The sequence below is a fragment of the Barbus barbus genome, assembly GCF_936440315.1.
Source record: "Barbus barbus genome assembly, chromosome: 18".
Classification (NCBI taxonomy): domain Eukaryota; kingdom Metazoa; phylum Chordata; class Actinopteri; order Cypriniformes; family Cyprinidae; genus Barbus; species Barbus barbus.
In genome coordinates, this window is record NC_136746.1 from 15372381 (window position 1) to 15394660 (window position 22280).

At 34.7% G+C, this 22280-nt stretch overlaps 2 protein-coding genes across 4 annotated transcripts in view; both read left to right on the top strand.

Moving 5' to 3' along the window:
• The first annotated feature begins 1279 nt into the window (after positions 1-1279).
• Positions 1280-13455, top strand: LOC306884646 (phosphoinositide 3-kinase adapter protein 1-like). 2 transcript variants are annotated; one of them, XM_079440707.1, is made up of 17 exons: positions 1280-1496; positions 2689-3126; positions 3594-3820; positions 4819-4963; positions 5149-5291; positions 6309-6438; positions 6625-6821; positions 7132-7291; positions 7529-7594; positions 8054-8320; positions 8499-8561; positions 8660-8862; positions 9523-9583; positions 9682-9849; positions 9970-10040; positions 10416-10522; positions 12473-13455. In XM_079440707.1, the coding sequence occupies exons 2-17, from the start codon at positions 2709-2711 to the stop codon at positions 12582-12584; spliced, it is 2538 nt and encodes an 845-aa protein (XP_079296833.1). In that variant the 5' UTR covers positions 1280-1496; positions 2689-2708; the 3' UTR covers positions 12585-13455. The 2 variants fall into 2 exon arrangements, with proteins under 2 accessions (XP_079296833.1, XP_079296834.1); XM_079440708.1 differs by having other exon boundaries at positions 1283-1496; positions 2689-3108.
• Positions 13456-14266: 811 nt separating this feature from the next.
• The window catches only part of LOC306884451 (sorbin and SH3 domain-containing protein 1-like), a 46329-nt gene continuing 38315 nt past the window's right edge, over positions 14267-22280 (top strand). Inside the window, exons 1-2 of one of the 2 annotated variants that reach the window (XM_079440316.1) lie at positions 14267-14361; positions 22137-22179. The gene's annotated coding sequence lies outside the window, so the exon portion shown is untranslated. The remainder of the gene's footprint in view (positions 14362-22136; positions 22180-22280) is intronic. The other variant, XM_079440317.1, reaches the window with a different exon arrangement.

The window sequence follows — 22280 nt, forward strand, 5'->3', positions numbered from 1 at the left end:
AGTTCAAGATTGTTCTCTTGAGGGTACAACAGAGCAGAGAACTTCATAGGGTGAGTGACATTTGCAAGGGTTTCTGGTCATTTACCAAAACTCATAGAAATGTTGCTTGTATTCATAGACATCATTATAGAAATGTTTCCTTATATTTCCTTGCATGTTTACTGTGTGTGTCCTAATTTATCTCACTTTAACCTGACTCAAATGTACCTGAAACGCTGCAAAGGCTGCAGTGTTTTAGTTCCTCCTTTTAGTTAATAGTGGGTAGAATAATGGCATTATAGGAACTTTAATGGTTTTGCTTTGTTTCTGTATTTAACCCGTACAGTTAAATAAAGGCCAGTTAGAAAAGCAGTATAATCCCACTGTTATTACCAGCTAACAAACATTAAAACAGCTCAAAGTCATCTAAGTCATCTAGTGAAATAATAATCTAAAATGGGGGTTTAAACTGCACTGATTAAAAAAAAATAAAAAAATAAAACAAAAAGCTGGCATTTAGGGTTTAAAAAAAGGCTGCTGTGGTTACCAAAATTTTTGCAACATTTCAAGTTTTAGGTTGTAATTACATTTATTGTATATTTTATTAAGTGAAATATTGTTAATATACGTAATTACGAAAATCGTTTTGTATGTTTAACATATGCTGATAAACACCATATTAACACATGTGGTAAAGAGAAAGCCACATGATTAATCAAAGTTCATTACAAGTAGTTGCGGTAAATCCTAATATATATATAGAAGGTGCAAGGTGTTACACGGTAGCACACATGAAACAATGCAATAAACAATAATTAAACAATATGAGACGTACATAACTGATAAGAAATGTCTAAGAAGCATAGATGTTTTAATGAAAAACCATCAAATGTGAGGTGTCACACAGAAATCTGGGAATATCAGCTATATTTAACAGTATTTTACTGTTTTGACTTCAACATTTTTACAATATTTAACAGTCGAAATGTATTTATTTGCGTTTTTTTATTATTAATTTATTTTACAGTGGTTGAAATGAAATGAAACACTATTATGAATCATGAGAATGAATCAAGTGGTAAACCTTTAGTTACTATGATGTACACAAAGTTTGTGAATGGTCTGAGTGTGCTGGCTGTTTTACATATAAGCTACATTACAGTTTTACTTAACTTCTGTTTTTAACTTGTCTGGAAAAAATTCTGTCCTGTTTTACAGGGTCGCAACAGCCTACAGCAGCTCTGTCTATGTGAGTTTAAGCAGTTGCAGTGTATTTTAGGAAGTGACGCTACCACCCACCATCAGGAAATGGACTGTTTCTTTTAGTAGATGTAAGTCATGAGCTGAAAGCAAATCGGTCTTATACCACAGTCATATACGTGGTGTATTTTAATCAGAAGCAACAGACCGAGAACGGAGGTAAACGGAAAGAAACTGTGGGAAGGTGCAGTTACTATACACCACCTGAAGCAAGGCACTGTTTATTACAACCTGGGAGTCTTATCACAAGAAACAAGGTGAGTCATTTTTAAATAAAGATCTCATTTATTGCAGTTAAAATGTTACGCTTGAACAAACAAAATCTTTGTGGTTTGGTCTTTGGTTAAGAATTGTAGTTTTGAATTCATTTTGGAATTTAAATAGATTACTGACATAAAATATATTTTTTGTTGTTGTTGAAAATGATAGAGATGACATTATGCAAAATAATAATTTTGCTGAACGTGATAAGGAAGTTGAAAAAAATCTTCCTGTATTTTTGCTTTAACATTCATTGACTTTACGGGAAATAATAATAAAAGATAACTCCGCATATGATATAAAGTTGCTTAATTGCATCTCCTTTCAGTGAATGAGTTTCGGTTTATATCTACTTGAAGTGTGTGAAACTCAATATAGTCGATTGTGTTCAGAGGGGTACTGTTGATGTACTGTAGTCGTTTCATGATAAATTAATTATCCTCTGACTGGTTACATCACAAACAGGACAGTCACACAAATGTGAAGATAGCATAAAATATGAAATTGACATACTAAACAGGCTTTGCACTGAAATGTATCTAACCGTATTTGATCACTTCTGTTCTGTTGATGTGGGTCATAGAAGATGTTTCATAGTTAGCAAGCCTGATTCATAAAATTCCATTGGTAAATTCTTCATTCATATGATGTGTTTTCAAATTTTATTTGTACACAGACACTATGTCAGAGTGCCATTTATAGAAGATTTTAGGAAACAAATGATGACTAATTACAGTGTTGATGTATTTTTGGTTGACAAAACAAACTTATCTTATGATAAAAAATGTCTAGCTCAATAATGTTGCCCCTGCAACATGGCGGGCATTCAGTTCTTCACCAATTCATTAATCAGCAAATAAACAAGCTCTTTGGGGTGTACTTTGGTTAGATTTAAATGCAACAGTTCATTTAAATTGCACAAAAAAACAATGTACTTGAGTTTTCTTAACGTTTACGTAAATGTAAAAAAATAAGTTTTGGAACAAAGATTATTGGAGTGTGTTTTATAAGAATGTTTTATGTTTTAGAAGAGTGTGTTTTTCTATTTTAAATTTCACATGAAATTCAGTGTGTTCCTTACCTTTTCTTTGTAAATATTGGTGAAGTGTTTGCTCTTTGAGGATATATCTGAGTGAAAATTGTAATTTCATTCATTCATGTTCTCTTTATTATCCATTTGTGTTGCAGAACAACCTGGATACTCCACAATGTGTGAGGTGTTAATTGTTTATACCAGTGAAGCCAGGGAATGGGCCGAGTATCTACAGCAAATCTTGGCGGCATCATGTAACTTTCCAGAAGGCTCTCTCAATCTGTATGATGTGAATGAAGAGATGTGGATGAACAACCATGAGCTCTTTGGCTCCAGCAAGTGCATCATGCTTTTGCTGTCTGCTGCATTGCTGGACATGCAGCAGCACCCAGAGGCACAGGATACTTTCCGGGATCTTCTTCAGCCTCCATGCAAAATTGTTGCCTTTTTGTGTGGTGTATCTGAAGGGCAAGTGTCAGCGGACTATTTTGAACACTGGGAGTATTGGAGAAAGCTCAATTCAGAAGATGAACCATCAGTATATGTGTCTACTGTCCTTGAGTGTGTTAGTAATGGTATGTGTTTTTTAAACGGTATGTACATTCAGCATAAGAACATATTAATTACTTGCACTATCGTTCACCTTTAATTACAACAACAATAATAATAATGATACAAAGATGGCCTAAAAAGATGTAAAACATTAACATGACTTCCCTGCAGACTGACACACTGCAAAAGAGTGCATATGAATATAATTTTAAGACATATGTGTTTATTTTATAATATATTTTTTATGTACTATAAATAGTTATACATGTTGGATCATAATTAATTTGACCAAATAATACATAATTAATCCTACTACTTCAGTTGGCCTGAAATAATTATATTTCTGAGGTCTGTATGTGTATACGTCTGAGCTTCGTGGTTTATTTTATTTTATTCTATTTATTTATTTATTTGCATGCATATTTTTGCATGGTGGATCATAATTAATCTTACTAAATATGAAGAGTTCAGTCTGAAATAAAGTTTAATATATCATTTTTCATTCTAGGATCTGTTCGTGAAAACCATTGCCAAAATCCATATGAAATTGAACTAGAAGAACAAATTAATGAGTTCACATTATCAGAGATTCCCGAGAATTTACCCGATGAGACGGAACAGATTCAGTTGAATGGAGATGATTTTTGTTATACTGAGCAAACTTCTTCAAATGCCAAGGAGCCACAAGATGACCAAACTTGCCTCACCGTCCAACCAGACCGAATACTCTGTGGGGTAAGTGAAGTGACACCCATACTCGGAATTCGTGCTCTGCATCCAACGTGCACACACACAGCAGTGAACACACACACACACCGTGAACACACACCCGGAGCAGTGGGCAGCCATTTATGCTGCGGCGCCCGGGGAGCAGTTGGGGGTTTGGTGCCTTGCTCAAGGGCACCTCAGTCGTGGTATTGAGGGTGGAGAGAGCGCTGGACATTCACTCCCCCCACCTACAATCCCTGCCGGCCCAAGACTCGAACCCGCAACCTTTGGATTACAAGTCTGACTCTCTAACCATTAGGCCATGACTTCCCCCTTAAGCGCAGTGCATGCAGAGCCTAAATAGAAAGCTTTTCTAAGAATGTATAGGCCTAGTTGTTAATGTCAGCATGAAGCTCATTTGGTTTGAGATCACACTTCTTTGTGCTTTTTCAAATTAGACAGGAAGTCAGTGCAGGGCCCTTGTCTAACAAGCTTAATTTATATAACATTTTTAATACAGTGATATGTTGAAAGAAGGATGATGTATCAGCGATGGGTGATAAAATGACCAAAACAGACTTCTTTTGTTCCTGCCCGTAGGGTGTTTTTACTAGTCACTAAAATACTTTGCCATGTAGTTTTAAATCAATCGATTTGATTATTTGAGAATATAATAAATCCAATTATGCTTAATTTGTTTTAATGGATAAAGAGACATTTTTATACAGTAGGTGTGGCTCATGGTGTGGACACTCGGATATTTTAGTGTACATATGGCTTAAATAGTGTCAGCATTGTTCATATTTTTAAAACTCTTTATCATCTACATTGTAAACTATTGTTACTTTTGAATTTTGTGAAATCAACAAATTTTACACTGAAGCAAACTATTGCTTCAGCATTTCATTCAAAAGCATTTGCTGACATTTGCGTAATTAAAATCAATCGTCTTGCGTTACTCTATGTCATTTACTGTATTTGATGTTGTCTCGTGACTTTCCCACCATTTGTTTGTTCCCATAAAGAATCGTGTGAATATTTATATAATCTCGGTAAAGAAAATTGTGGATGAGGGCAGACTGGAGGTGGAGTTTCACTCTCAACACTCGACACCTCAGCGCATGCCTGGGACTCTTGTAAATGAGTACATTGTTACTGTACAGTCATCTGGTAAGACAAAAACACAGAAAGAGGAACTTTTCATGTCAGTTCCTCCATGCCTTTTCACTTTCTACTGAATTTACATATTGTTTCCTGTTAATGTGCTCACTTATTATAAGAGAAGCTTTGTCTTATTCAAATTTGTGTTTGGACTTGTCAGGGTTGTTTTCTTAAAAATATATTTTTTCTCTTAGATATGCCAGCTGGGAAAGTCTCGTTGACTCTTTTTCAAAATGAATCTGTGGTCTGTTCAACAACTGTAACATATTACACAGAAATGGAAGAAATTTGCTGGTATCTAAAGAAAGCAATGGACCCAATGCGGTTCATGTGTCAGGTAATGATGAAACTGAAAAAACTCAATTACAGAAACTGAAATGACTTGTTAATGAATGTGATAATGGAGTTAAGACATGCCATGCTTATTCGCATAGCACTTTTCAAAATATGAATCATTTTAAAGTAGCTTCACAGAAATAAAATTATATAAATAGAAATAGAAAAATATAAATCGTATATAATTATATTAAAAAATGACGTGTATTGGTGAAACATTATGGTGTTCATAATGGACTCATTATGGACTCATTATAAACATTATGGACTCATAATTAATATGTAATATTATAATAAAATTAATAAATTAAACAATTTAACATTTTAAATATTATAATATGCAGTCATTGTATGTCAAATATCTGTGACAGTTTATCGGCCCCACAGGTGTTGTCTGTTTCTCGTACAGATGCTTGAATAGCATCACGCAGCCCTGAAATCAGAAATGCAAGATGCTTTATGTAATTTTCTTTATAGTCAGTAACTATAAAAAGTCAATTTTAGACTTAAAATGTTTTTTTGAGGCAACATGTGTCACGGTGCACACAGCAGGGAGGCCGAGGAACACACAGACGAGGATGTAACTTCAAAATAACATTCTTTACTTCAGACATCAAGGCAAGGCAGGGCAAGACAAAGCAAGGCAGACAGAGACACAGACACAGACACAGACACAGACAGGAACACCGGGGCGTAACGAGTAGACCAGACGAAATCAACCTGAACAGACGGGACTATAAATACACAGGATAATCATAGAGAATTAGACTGTACTAGAATAAACTAATGATCACATATAACAAGGACAGGAAACAAACCAAATAAGGAAACAAGTGGCGGGAACACATGACACACACGACAGAGGACTGACAACAGGAGCAGAAATAAACATCCATTAAATGTTAACATGCAGACCATAATGTTTTGCTTTATAAAGTAGTTACAGAAAATTACCTTTAATTTAAAGACTAACATTGAACCTTTTTTTAATTATTGTTTTATAATATTAAATTTTCAGGCATTTGATATCACATCAAAGGTGCCCGAGTCACTGGATAATTTGCTTGCAGACTGTCTGGAAGAACGGATGCCTCTAAATGGATTACAAATATTTGGAATTAGTCAAATTGAAGATAACACACCAGCGAGTAAGTGATTTCATTCATAACAACTTGCTTGTGTTATCGTTTATAGAAGTCTTGCTTTTGATGAATATCTTTTATGGTGGTAGATAATATAACACCAAGTTAAGGAACTGGTGTGGATGGTTAATTTTTTTCAGAGGACCGGAAACCCTATTGAACAATAATGAAAAGCTATCTCTTTGTTTTCAGATCACCGTAATGTGGAACTTCCAACACTGCTTCACTTCTCAGCCAAGTATGGCTTAAAAAAGTTAACATCTTTGTTAATGCGGTGCCCTGGAGCCATGCAGGCCTACAGTGTGATGAACAAAGACGGGGATTACCCTAACAAACTGGCCGAGAAGAGTGGCTTCTCCGATTTAAGACAGTTTATGGATGAATATGTTGTGAGTTAATTGCATATATGTTTTTGATGACTTCTGTAACTGACAACAAATTGTAGTAAACTGAGTCATCCAATTCCTAAAATTCTGTGGAATTTTAATATGAAATTTTAATATTAATTTTAATATGAAAACATATTAATGCATGTAAAACTAAATATCACAGCATTGTAAAAGTGCTGTGCAGTTTCATTGTTATATAGCTCTGTTATTAATCTGCATACATTTATACAGCAGTATTTGTATTAGTGTTCATTTCCGTATAGCAGTGATGATGCCAATAGTTAATTCATTTTTTCATAAAACGAAACAGGAGACAGTAGATTTAGTGAAGACCCACATGGAGGAATCTCAGAACGCTTCTTGCAACGAGGACATCTATGAGGACATGTTGACGGCTTCCCAAAATTTCATCACAAATTTTGATAATGAGGACATTTACGAGTCTATGATGAAACTAGATCCTGACATGGGTTCGTGTATGGCATTTTCTTTTGAAGGATAGATTTTCTTGCATAAGAACAGTAGTAATTATTGCATAAATAAAAGCATTTCTTTTCTTTTTTCAAGGGATATTTTGTTCCTAATGCTAACTTATGATTATATGTGATAATAAAATGTAAGCATTAAAATACCTGTTTTATAGGCTTAATGTCAGATGTTTAAGGTATGCACTGTAAACTATTTACCCAAAATTCATGTTTCTACAGATGATGACCTTGAAAGTGCTCTGGAGGACTCCAACTCGGAGACAATGCTGAGAAAGTTTTTTGAAGGTACATTAAAGAGATATGTTGATCATGACACACAATTTTTTGTGTGACTATGTGACTTCTGCCACCTTTTCTCGTGTGATAACACCCTCCATCGTGTCTTTTTTTATACATATATACATCTGTGAAAACTCTCGTTACTTAATAAAAAGCCTGAAAATATATTACTTCGAATTTTCACCTGGTGTACAACATTTTTGCAAAGGCTTACGATATTATTTTCATGTTTGTAACATATCAGGAAATAGTTCAATTATTAAGCCAACTTAGCTTATTCTGCTAATATGTATATTTGAACCTCTCTGCCACAGGATGTAGCTTGTTTGCGTACTGCGAAACCAGAGCCACCCTGCTAATATATGGCGTTTATAAAGATGTAAACTGGTGTACAAATGGGTATAAACCATTCTTGCATATTATATATTGTGCAGTTGCCAAATAACATGAATTGTTTTCCTTTAGCACAACCTGACAAGAGTTTTCAACCCTTTGAACATACTTCAACCAATGGTGGATTACCTGAAATGGATGATGATTACCATGACCTTAATGCGGAAATCTATGGGGACGTAGAAGAAGAGGACCCGTATAATCCGTGCTGCCCTGATCAAATTTATGACACGGTGGAGCCACAATCCACCCCTGAAATAATCAACCGCCCACCAGCACCAATTCCACGACCTGCCAACCTACCAGAGCCAGAAGAGAACACAACCTACATTTCCAAAGGTGCAAACCAAAGGTTCATTAGGCAAACACAGCTAAACCACAGTTCAAACATAGAAGCTCTATTTTTATATTCTAAAATCAGAAACTGATGTAGTGAAGTATCCTTTTAATAGAAATCTTAAGTCTCTGAAAACACTCCTCTTATAGTAATTTCAGTTCAATTTGACCTGTTTTACAGTATTTTGTCTCAAGGAACCTGTATACTCACTCAGTCAACGGCCAGAAAGGGATTCCTCTTTAGGTATAAAAGATTCCTGAGCCTAATTGCGAACCATATGTGTATATGAGCAGAATATGGATTATTAAATTAAGAATAAATCTAAATTTCCATGCTTGCAGCTCCTGTACAGCTGGTTGGAGACAGAGACATGAGCAGTCACCATGACCCCTTTGCAGGTATGAAGACCCCGGGACAGAGGCAGCTCATCTCTCTGCAGGAGAGGGTGAAGGTGGGTGAGCTGACTGTGGAAGAGGCAGTGCAGGAGTTCAAGGCTTGGCAGTTTGATCAAGATAAAAGATGGCGCTCTCTCCGCTTTCAGCAGGTAATTAACTCCTGGTCAAATTTTTTTATTTTTTGTGTGTCATATTTGATCAGGCTTTTATGGCTAATATAGTGACAATATGGAGCTCAAAATCAAGGAGGGAAAAAAAACACCTCAGTTTTATTCAGAGGCAAAAAACTGAGTGAAAATATGCACTTTTATGTAGATGTTATTTATATGACCAAAACGTTAGATTACATTCTCATAGCTTGTAGTGTAAATCAATGAAATCTTTATAACAGTACAGTAGACTACATACATAAAATGCATATAAATATCAGTTGTCATTCTGTCTTATTAAGATTATATTTAAATGCTTAGTTTTATGATCACAATTTATTGTGGGAGGCAAAACATTTAATGCGACAATACAATGATGATTGGAAGATACAAATAAATGTTCCTCAAAAACCTAATGTATCATATTTGTTAATTACATTTTAACATAATTTTTCTGTATGGATAATTAAATAAGCCTAAATTGCTTCAGTCCATCAGATTGCATGTGGTAGATTGTGTACAACAGGTTTTTAAGCAAAGCTTTGATCATGTGGATAATTTAGAGGCCTTGCGTGTCAGATACGATGTTATCCCTTCATAGGTTTAACAAATGAAAAGAGTGTCTCTGATGTTTCCGTAACACTCTCCATTTTCTTTAAGGACAATTTACAAAGATTAAGAGACAGCATCACTCGACGCTGTAAAGGCAAAGGGACAAATGGTAAGGAAACGAAGGACACATTTCAGTATACAATATACTCGTACGTGGTTAACATGGCATGCTATTAGAATGTACAAATATTTCTGTTTTTCCATTAGAGCTTATGATTACAGCGCCCATGCAAACAAACGTTCAGTGGGGTTCTCAAATGAACGTGAATTGCTCCGTGTACGAACCTGCACCTCGTTCGATTGCCCAACCCCCTCCTGTTAGTAGACCGCTGCAGAGAGGAAGGTGGCAGACAGGAAGCACCTCCAGCACTTCTAGTACGTAATAAATAACTTCTTTAATCTCACACAATAACATCTGATATTACTGTGAACAGAACCATGTTTACAAGTATGGAGTGTTTCTACAATGTAATTTTAAAGGTTTGATCTGTGTAGGTAGTAGCAGTCACAGATTGAGCATTCAGAGCACTGTCAGCAACAGCAGCGGGGTGGAAGGAGAATGTGAGGTCAGTTTGTTTATCACAGTTTCCACAAAAATATTAAGCAGCATAACTGTTTTCAGCATCAAGAAATGTCTCTTGAGCAGAAAACTGGAATAATGATGCTGAAAATTCAACTTTGCCATATACATTTATATACATATATACAGGAATGCATTTCATATGTGTGTGTGTGTGTGTGTGTGTGTATATATATATATATATATATATATATATAGTATTTTTGATCAAATAAGTGCAGACTTAGTGACTGCAAACATTAAAACTATATTACATTACACATTAATAGATTATTGTTGTATTCAAATATACTGGCACAAAGTATTTAGCTTAGGTTGTTATATTAGAAATCCATCATTTCATACGTCTTTTCTTTAATAGTTTAAGGAGCCTCCAGACATTGCACTTCCTCCACTGCCTCTCCGGCCTGTAGTGGATACTCCACCAGTACTCCCTCCACCCAGAGTCCCACCACGAGTAATAGAGAGGTACGTGTTTACAATGGCTTACACAATACCAGGTAAAACCAACTATGTTGGAATCAGAAAAGACAAGCGTGTTTTCTGTCATAGCTCTATTCTGAAGTATATTTCAATATATAACTGTAATTAAAAATAAATTAGTTATTTTATACAGCGAGTCTTTAGATTCTAAGTTTAGATAGAGACTTGTGGCTTAGACTAGTTTTATTTTCGAAAAGTTTCTCTGAGAATGTAACAGATGACTGGATAAAAGTTTGTAGGTGAAGCGAAGGTGCTTCGTGTATGAAACTCTACACCTGCCCATGTGACAAACCACAGCATCAATCGCTGAACTCTTTAAACCACAACGCCGGAGTTTGTGAAGCTTAACTTTCCATCAGTGATCATGTGTAGAAGCATCAACTTTTAAATCTCATAAAGATGGAGTGTGAGTTTAGAATATGCTACAACTTCACCAGCTAATATACACAAACACAAACATCAGAGGATTAGTGTCGTGTCAGAGAGGGGGTGAAGAACATCTGCAGTCTGATGTGGGTGCCACGTATCCACTGCCTAAATCTTACCTAGCTTATGGGAGCTATGATAAATTTAGAGAAATTTTAGAAAGGTGTGAAATCTGTGCACATCCAACACAAGTTTAGAGCTGTACCTTTTAAGGTGGTTATAATGGATACATGCTATATGCAAAGAAGACAAAACTGATCACAATTCAGTATGCAAATATTAGTATGATGCTACATTCTGCTAAAAATGTTATCAGTGTATGTTGAAGGGAGATTTTCAAACTTTAATTTTACAATTCTTTGTAAAAAAACCCCAAAAAAGAATACCTAAGGTTGAAATAAAACATACAACATGAAATATGATATATGATAAACATACAACTAACACAAACTACTGTTCAAAGATTGGGGACGAGCTAATAAAAATATAAATTATTATATAATTTATGTCATGAATATTTCAGCACAGAGACTTCCTCTAATGCTCTGATAGAGAGAAAGGAAATGGTCAAATTTATTTGAAATGCTAATAGCTACCCCACTGATGTGTTTGTTACACATTTAGCTTGTTACACATTTAGACCATCGTGAGACAGGTTAGTTTTACCCTACTGATGTTGCAGTCGTTGCAATAGTAATCCTGCTCAGTACGAGAGGAACCGCAGGTTCAGACATTTGGTGCGTGTGCTTGGCTGAGGAGCCACTGGTGCGAAGCTACCATCTGCGGGATTATGACTCAACGCCTCTAAGTCAGAATCCCACCTAGATTTTGTTTACATAATATATGTGTGTACTGTGTATATTTATGAAGTATATTAAAATACACACACATACGCAATATATTTTGAAAATATTTACATGTATTTACATGTATATTTGTATATTCATAAATATATTTCATATATAAAGGTTACATATTTTTCTTAAATATATACATGCATGTGTGTGTATTTATATATACATAATAGAATTAATCGTGATTAATCAGCACAAAAAAATTAAAATAAAGAGAAAGAAAGAAAAAATAATATATAGAAAAAAGTGAAATATATAACAGAACAACTGTTTTCAAAATTATAATATTAAGAAATTATTTCTGAAGACTGGAGTATTGGCTGCTGAAAATTCAGCTTTGCCACCATAGGAATAAATTACAAATATTTTCAAAAAGAAAACAGTCATTTTAAATTGTAATAATATTCAGTATATCAGTTTACTGTATGTCTGATCAAATAAATACAGCCTTGGTGAGGATTTGTTACATAAACATAAAAAACATTTGATAGACCTCAAACTTTTGAACAATAGAATTCATTGTTAAAGATTTGGGGTTAAAAAACCTCCCTCAACATATATTGATGTTTATTTATTAGGCTACATAAGTTTAACAGGTTTGTCTGGAGCTCAGTTTGTATAGTACTCATTTTAAATTTAACCCACTGTCTCTCAGGAATCCAGAGATACTAAATGAGCGATATGTATCGACTCCATCCCGTCCTGTTCATCAGACGCCTGCGCAAAGGCCCATGCCGCCTCCACCTATACCGAGACGCACATGGTGACGGCCTGCTTCAACATGGCTGGCTTTTGTTCTGTTTGACTCTGCACTTTTCTTGTTGAGCCTTTGAGATCTGTAGTCTCTTCAAGCTGGTTGTGTCCAAAACTGAAGACAGCTGCTTTGCTGCCCTACCTTACAGAGGTTTTGTATGAAGATGCCTCTTAAGGAAACTGGTTTGCCATTTATATTCTTTTACCAACTGCCATCTACGTAGCACAGAGGATACTATGCAAACATCAGTTTCAGAAGTCTTGAAGCAATCTTAATTTTCATATACCGCCTGTGGTTTCAGCATCCAGTGTTCCTCAAGGGTTTTGATCTAGACTCAACTTGCAATGCAAACAATCACCTTAGTTTATAGGTATTCAATTATAAATCTTCAGCTGAAGATATGCAATATGTTGGAGGGGTCTTTTCATATGGTCACTTGTTTGCAATATAGCCATTTGGTTTGTGCTCTCTGAGTCTCATTAGCAAATAGCAAACTTAAGAATTTGCTTACATTTGTTGTAATCTGATCTTTTTTCTATTTGAAATATAGATTGTGTTGGCTGGGATTGGTCATGAGATGATGAAATTTAAAGCTGAATAGTTTTATGCGTTTTAAAAGTATTTATTGATGTATTCACTTTTTATTGCTGGCTATGATATATCGCCAAAAAAGAAAAGCTGAGAAAGAGAGTATTTAACAGCATAAAAAGTGTGAATGCACAGTGTGAAAATGGCAGATATGTGGTTTGTGTGTACAGTATTTGTTTGTGGGTGTGTTCATGTTTGTTAGATCATGAAGACAAAACTGATTAAAGTCACAATTGAACGGAAGTAGTCTTTTCTTCTATATTGTGTCATCCTTTTAATAAACTTTCTAAAGTTTGCAAGGTTTTGTTTGTCAATGCTGGCCTCTATAGAGGACCCCACTATATGCAGCACATAATGCATTTACCTACTAAGAATGAGTATTTAGTCTACCCGATGAACATGAAACATATTTTATCTTTTGGCTTAGATAATTTGTTCAAAATTCCATTCACAAAATTGTTTAATACTCAATCCAGTTTGCTTCTTGCTTAATAAATTTCTTGTCAATGTTAAAAATGACTTTCTCAGCAAATCCTATGAATGTTTTTATATGTACCATTATAATTCATTATAAATAAATAGCATAAATCAAAGATAAATAAATACCATTATAATTAAAAGGATTTTATTTTTATTATTTTTTATTTTTAATTCTTACTTTGAAAAAAAAGAAAAATCTGTATTTACTTTCATTTTCATTTTTCTAGCTCATCTGTAGACTAGTGATTCTCAACTAGGGGTCCTTGTGCCACTAGGGGGCCTCAGCAAACTTCAAAGGGCGCAAGATGACTTCAAATATTTTAAACTTATGAAAATTAAAATAACTTGATTATTACCCAGAAACGCTAAGAATTAATATTGCCAACATGTAAACTAGCATAATTTTTATTGTTGTAATTTAATATCTACTATGAAGTTATTAACGAAATGTAATATGTGTAATTTAAATGTGATTTTTTTGTGATTATCATTATTGATCATTTAAATGTGCGCTGAAAATGCACCTTTATTAAAATGAAAGTTTGATTAAACGTCTGTGCCTCTACGGAACGCCCCTCTCCTCCCACTCAGTGATAATGTGATGAGAGCGTGAGAGGCCCCATGCACGGGCGAGCGCGAGCGCGAGCGGCGTGCGGTGACCGTCACTGTTCAGCGTGCAGCAGTGTTATCGATACGGAAACCTGGACTGCTTCCTCAGAAAGGTGGGTATTACGCAACGCCTGCTTCATTCTCAGTCATATTCCCAGTGTTTGAATACCTCAGTGATATTTCACATCAAACTAAAACAGAAAGTTTGCGTGTTTATTTCGTCTGGGGCACTATTATTTGCCCAGGGTTTATTATAATAAACCGCAGCAGCTATCCGTTGCAGACAAATGTGCAGTATTTCAGTCACTTCAGCATTAGTGGTATTATTATATAGTGTTCATTTTATGGCTATATTGATGGATGTAAAGGGTGAAACTGAATTGCAGTGCTTATTGAAAGCACGAGCGTTTATAATGTGTCAGATGAAGGAGATGGGATAGAGATTATTTGTATTCCGCAGGAAAAGAGATCTGACTTCGGTTGCACTTGACATCCAAATAAGGAATAGAATAGGATTCACTAAATATGCGGACAGTGAAACGAGACTTCACGAGTTCAATCTATCGCATTGTTCATGGCTTGAAAAAATGAAACGGGAAAATGTCAACATATATTAGTGATAAAACTGCCTGTAGTTGTACAGCAGTGCGGTGTATGCGGCAGATGTGTAGTAGATGAACTATGCAGTGGGATGGGTTTTGGTAGATTTGTGATGAAGCACAGATAAAAGCTTTTCACTCTCAGCCTGATCTTATTTGATGGTCTAATCCACCTACATCTAAAATAATATTTTTATTCAATTTCTAAACTCTGACACAGTTAGGTACTGCAGTTGTGTACTTTTTCCTTCCTAAGATGGTTTGTGGATGGTTTGTATAGTCTTTCAGCTCCAGTGGTCTGCCAGCTAGCTTGGTATACCAGGTCAACCTCAGTCTCAGGCTGGTAGTTCATCTATCATATCTAGACCATAAATGACCAGCAGTTTTTCAGAAATATATATTGTTGGTAACATACCTTCCAGATCGCATATAAAAAAAATAACAGTAAAAGTATAATGAGGCTGACTTCTCTTCTTTATACAACATTTATTTCAATTGTGTTGTTTGTTTGTCCCACTTTTACTGATGTAAACTTCTCATAATAAACTGTCCAGACAATACAAAGGCAATACATTAACCAACATTCTAAATCCCCTGGAAGAATTATTTTAAAAATTCTAATCATTTAAACTGAAGACAAAGCAGTATTCCTAAATTTAGAAGGTTGTTCTTTTAAAATTAGTTAACCTGGTTAAATTACTTTATCAGAATTGAAAACCAGATGTATAAACTTATTAACATAACTTTTAAACTTAATAACATACTTTTCCTGCTTTAAAATAGCAGGTTTTCCTACAATCATTAACACAGGGCAAAATGTTATAACTATAAGTAGTTCTGTTCCTTAATAGCATAATATAGTTGTAATGTGCGCTGACAAGAGGATTGTACACTGGCAAAAAAAGAAAGAACATCTTGCGCCTTAAAACTCACACCCTGTGAAAATTTTGTATTTGTGTTTACAGATGTTTCAGCTCAACACCTGTGCCAGACATACATGATGTTATCATCGTCTTCTGGCACAGGAGATATATAGTATTTCAGCAAGAGGAAGTGAACAACATTAAAATCTTAAGTAGGTGAGAGACTGCAACATTTGCGAGAAGTTCCTGCCAGTGTCTTTGGAAGCTGTCTCCTTACAAAGATAATGAATAATTTGTGTTGCCTCCTTAATATTTTATAAGCTTTTTGTAGAATCATGTTACTGTCTAGTGTGGTGAACAGGCGCCCAAAAGATTGGTGGGGAAACACTGTTTGAATGAGTTGTCTTGTGAATGATTTGACAAGCACATTCATTTGATATTGGTGATCTTATAGGATCATCAGGTTGTTACATATAGAGCTATAGGATAGGCCAGGAGACCTCAGGATTTTGAAGTATTTTTACACCTCTGTAAGCACCGATAAAGCCATAAAAGTTTTTACGTAGGTTTGTCAAGTTAGTAAAAACCGTTTTGTAGCACTGCAGTTATGCCAAGACATGATTTGACTGCTAATAACATGCTATTATCTATTATTTCTGCCACTTCTCATTTCACTGCTATTGAAACACTTGTTAACCAAAAATTAAGCTTTTAGATTTGTCATTGTATGCCCTTAGGCATGTTCTTTGTTTTGCATATCACTCAAATTGGATAAAAACAGGCAGGAATTGGTAAGAGAGCGAGGGCAGGCGTATGCCAGCAGATGGAATGAAGCACTGGGCTCTGGTCATAGACAGATGAAGTGCTCTGAGTGAGATTAAAATTGCAGGCTTCCCATTCATGGTGCAGTCACTCACATCCATAGGATTGAGGGGATTACCATATTAATAGTATCCTCTGTTTTTTTAACAAGAGGTTATTTGTACTTTGGCCTAATTATGAGATCATGTGTTGTTGTCTTTATCAGTTACACAGGTGACTTTTAATAATTCTGAAAATCTCCAGGAACTCAGTGTAGAATATTGCTGTGGTGTAATTGGTTGTATTGCATTTTACAACGTACAGCCATTTGACATTACAAATATGTCATAACATTATTCATGTCCGGTGTCCATTAATAAATTAAGCTGCTTATGTATTTGCTTAAAAGCAAAGCATCCATTCTAACGATTTGTCCAGCCCTCAATTTTGATTGGCGAGGCAGCGTTTTAAGAGTGCTAATATACAATCCTATAGCAATTTTAAGTTTCTTTTCTTGTATTTACTGTAATTTTGAATGACTTTGTTTTTCTGTTGTACTTTGTTGATTTTAAAATAAATAAATAAATAACTTAGAAAAACATAAATTTAGTCCAAAGTTTACTTACATGAGTAAAGTTGACTTACATGTATCCCGAAGTAAATGTAAAAAATCGTTCTTTTTTTTTTTTAAACTGAAATTTAAAGTGCAACAGTAAAAAACATTGTCAACATTCAAAACTACTACTACTATAAAATGTTAATAAAAGAAAACACACAGCCAGGGAGGTATGCTAATAATTATAGAAATGCAAGTTCTGTATATATTTGTTTTTTAATTTGAGGGGACATTAGTAAAACCGCATAAAACATTTTCCAAACACAGAGAAATAGTGAGGTAAATATTATTATAAATTTGTCAAATCTTTTCGAAGTTCCTTACATGAGTGCAATGCAAAATAATGAATCTCAAAAAGAACTTTTTTAAACTTAAGAAAGTGAAAAATATGAAAATGACATTTTTTACCATATATTTAAGCCCCTATGGCCTTTCAACACTGTGTTTATTACAAGTTATGACAAGTTGCATTATTCAGTCAGTTGTTTTGTTTGAAAATTCATTTAGGAATAAAAAAAAGTGAGTGAGTCATTGAATCATTAACTCTGCTGATTAGTGAAAAAACGCTGAAGAATGAAACGTACACAACACACAAAGTATCTGGCATTATTGTGTATAAAATGTCTGTAAATCTTAAAGGGATAGTTCACCCAAAAATGAAAATTCTTTCATTAATTGCTCATGTCGTTCCAAACCCATAAGACCTTTGTTCATCTTTGGAACACAAATTAAGATATTTCTGATTAAATCCGAGAGCTCTCAGACCCTCCATAGACAGCAACACAACTGCAATGTTCCCAGGTCCAGAAACTTAGCAAGGAGATGGGTAAAATAATCCATGTGACATCAGTGGTTCAATCGTAATTTTACGAAGCTATGAGAATACTTTTTGTGCACAAAGAAAACAAAAATAACGGCTTTATTCATCAATTCTCCTCAATTTCGGGAGGGTGTGAGAGCTCTCAGATTTATTAAAAATATCTTAATTTGTGTTCCGAAGATGAACAAAGGTCTTACGGGTTTGGAATGACATGAGGTTGAGTAATTAATGACAGAATTTCAATTTTTGGGTGAATTAACCCTTTAACTTATTATTTAACTGTTGTTTAAAAGCAATGTCACACTCATTATCATGCTATTGGTCTGAATGTCTGCATGCTTTTGGTTACCTGCAGCCTCAGACAATGATTGAGGCGCCCTTGACAGATCATACATCGCATCCACTCCCATCCAAACCATTTCAATGTTACACCATGTTGCTTAGCAACCTTCATCTAACCCCAAGTGTGCGCGAGTCTGTATGCTTTGTTAGCGCTACAAATTTCAAGGTCTGTGTGTGCACAAAGCAACACGCTAATGCAAACAAGAAGTTGAACAGACCGTCTCTGCTTCAGATTGTGTTGTGCTGACAGATTTTTCTTTTCACCTCTTGCTGCTTTGACAGATTGTGGACCAGCTGGCTTGAGGTCAGTGTTGAGATGATGTTTGCCCGATGAGAGTTCATAGTTTGAGTGCAGATCATATTTAGACAGAACGTGACAATGATATGTCAGGGCTTAAACGTTATGCATTTCATTTATTTGCCATGTAACACATAGCTGGGACACTCAGCGTGATGGATCTTCAGATAATGTGTTAATATTGTGTTTTTCAGATCACTGTGTACTATTCGCCTTTCAAGAGAGTGTGAAGTCCAAGTGTGTGTGTGAATGTGTATGGCTTGGCTTGCTTTATAAAGGCTGTGCCTGGTGGTGTTGCTCAACATTGAGATTTGGGGTCCTCCATCATTAGGGAAGCACTTGAAATGTCTGGATTATCATAGAGCCGTTTTTAGGTGTGGTTGAATAGTCTACATCCCCTGACAAAATTATCAGGCACCAGTCACATAACTGAGAGGTCTGAAACAGTTGTCTCTGTCTGCATTGCTTGTGGGACGCCTACAATCTCTGTTGGTTACAATAATATTGATGAATTGTTGGCTGGTGTGATTTCCAGCGCTAAATATTTTTGTTGCAAGAAAAAATAAGTAGAAAAAGAGATAATGTCCTGTCAGAAAATGACCAATACCTTTTTCATTAAGTTTACGGATATTTCCTTCAACCATAAAACACAACACAATGCAGTATGATTCAAAATATAGTTAAAACACCCGTGAAAATCAAAACAGAAAATTCCTTCATATTAACAAAACAATATATACATTACATATATACAATAACTTACACATGTTCTATGATTATCATGATTTTAAATTCTGAATTAAAATGTATTTTGATATTTTTTGGTGTATAAAATCACAAATTATAAAAACCCTCATTAATATAATGAAATTATTAAAAATAAAACCTTAAGTATTTTTTTTATTGTAACATTTTACAATGAGGCTCCATTTGTTAATTTTAGTGAACTACATTAGTACTAACAATGATAAAAACTTATAAAGCATTTATTAATCTTAGTAAATGTTCATTTCAACATTTACTAATACATTATTAAATCAAAAGTTGTATCTGTTAATATTATTTAATGGACCTGAGCTAACATGAGTTAACATTGAACAGTTGCATTTTTAATCAACTAATACTGTAACAAATGTACTGCTCATTGTTAATCAACATTAACTAATGGAATCTTACTGTAAAATGTTAGCATTCTTATAATCTTTTATTATTTTTTTTTGGAACCTGAAACATTATTATTATTTTTTGTTCTTATATTTCATCAACCCTTATGTGTCACATCCTGAGCTGTTCACTTAGGCGCCACAATTCAGTATCCCAGATCTCAGTCTGGTAAATTTTTATTTTTATTACCTACAAAATAAATCCCTGCATGCCTTATGAGCTTTGTCAGTCATTCGATATCAAAAGCCACCCCGTTACGCACTGCTTTGCATCCCAAGTGTGAAACTCATTATCATTGCCCCATCTGTCCTTCTAGAACATCCATGCTGCGCACAAAGGCTTTTTTTCTGGCTTAGGCTGCGGTTGATACTGTGCATGCGCCGCGTGCCGCGTACCCCTCCCTCTGTGGCTGCCTGTTGTCCTGGTCAGCAAATGCCGGAGACCCGGAGACTTTGACTCATCTATACACAGCTGTGCACTAGAACATCTTCCAGACATAATGGGCTTCTGTATTCCATGATGTAATATCAGTTGTTATTTTAAATGTCACTCTGTATCAGATGGCATGAACGGTGACTGCTTTACTGGTGAAGATAGCTCTCAGTTGCCAGGCTAATATTGTGCTATAAGTGTTCAGTTGTTGTACGGAAATGTTTCATTAGTAATAAAGCCTGGTGATTGTGAGTGGAATCTCTTAACAGTTGTTCATTTTAGTAATTCTAATTAAAGTAGTAGTCTTTACTTAGAAACAGTTTGTTAATCATGGAAAATGGAAACTATTAGTATTGTAGCAATCAAACTGCTTTATTATTACTCTTACATTATAACATTATATAGTATTATAGTGGTTACTGTGATGTTTATAGTCATAGAATATGTAGTAAATTATTACTTTATATATTATGTTATTTTTTTAAGTTGAGGTGTTTGTCGTCTCAAAGGTATAGTTTACCCAAAAATGAAATTCTGTCATCATTTAGCCTACTCACCCTTTAGTTGTTCCAAAACTTTATGAGTGTCTTTCTTCTGTTGAACATAAAACAATTTGGATATAATATCATTTGGCAGAATGTGGATAACCTTCAGCAGAGGACTATCCCTGAACGAAGGCTACAGTTTTAAATGTGTTTAATTTATTTTTATTAATTAAACACATTATTTAAAATATGATAATTTCAATTAATTGTCTTGATATTAACTTAAATGGTCTAGATCCCATGACACTATTCAATTTCATTGTAACAGTTCTAAGAATATAAAACTTACCATTCAAAGTTTGAGGTTGGTAAACTTTTAATGTTTTTAAAGTATTTTATGCTGATCAAAGCTGCATTTATTTGATAAAAACTATAGTGATGATTAGAAATGTCAAAAGAACAGCAGACATTTTTGTAACAATGTAAAAGAATTTACTGTTACTTTTGATCCTTTGATTTTAGTATGTCCTTGCTGAATAAAAGTATTAATTTCTTAAATATATATATTATTGACCCCAAACTTTTAAACAGTGCATATCTTAATATAACTTGTATATAATATGTACTTGTATATATATTTAATTCGAAATAATACATATGCCCAAGATTAAAGATAAACTAAAAATAAATGTAAAGTTCCCCTTATTTGTTTTAAATGAAAACAGTGAATGAATTTTAAATGAATTTACATGTCATGGAGAGTAAAGTGCTTGTTGTCCTAAACTATTGACCACATCACATGAAAACCATCACACACACACACAAACCTCTTAATGTTGCAAGACAGCAAGTTACTAATAATAGGACCAGGACCAGAATAAATGTAAATAAAACCGGCAAACAGTCAAACAAGGAAACTGATTATTCATATCCCTGTGCATGCTGGGAAAAGGACAAATAGGATTAAACCGCAAAACTATTTTTTTCCTGTGCATTTGAAATGCATTAATTGAACTCAACAACTATGCTTGGTGAGTCAGCTTTGTAATAGAAAAACTGCTTTGATATGCATTGTTTGTGTTCCTGAAAGCCCATAGGAGTATATAGTCAGAACAATAAGTAAAACAAAATAAGCTAACAAATCTTTGACTATTAGCATTAATCCTCAGAATTAATATTATCTACACCTGTATTTGATTTGTTGGTGTTATTAGCTCCCTTTTCAGTTGTTCATCACCTTTCCTGTTATAGGTTTCTCTGACAGTAATGTCTTGCTCTGAAAAAAGACACGTGTAGATGAATAGTGTCTGAGGCAAATACCACAGTTGAATACATTTCCTTTTATGATGCCGTTGTTTAAATGTGTTGAGAGTATGACAGTCTAGGCCTCCGTCCAGTGTGTCTGTTGAAGATGTTTATGGTACTGATGGGCTATTCTCAATTAAACACCCACGTTGTTCTTCTACAGCGCTACTCTCAAGCCATGTTTGGAGCTGTCTGCTGTGATCCTGGTGAGCTTTACTCTCTCTCTCTCTGTCCCCCTCTGCTATTTGTTGACAAAGCAGAAGTCAAACTGTGTTATGTAAGAGCCCCCCTCCCCTCCGGCCCCCTC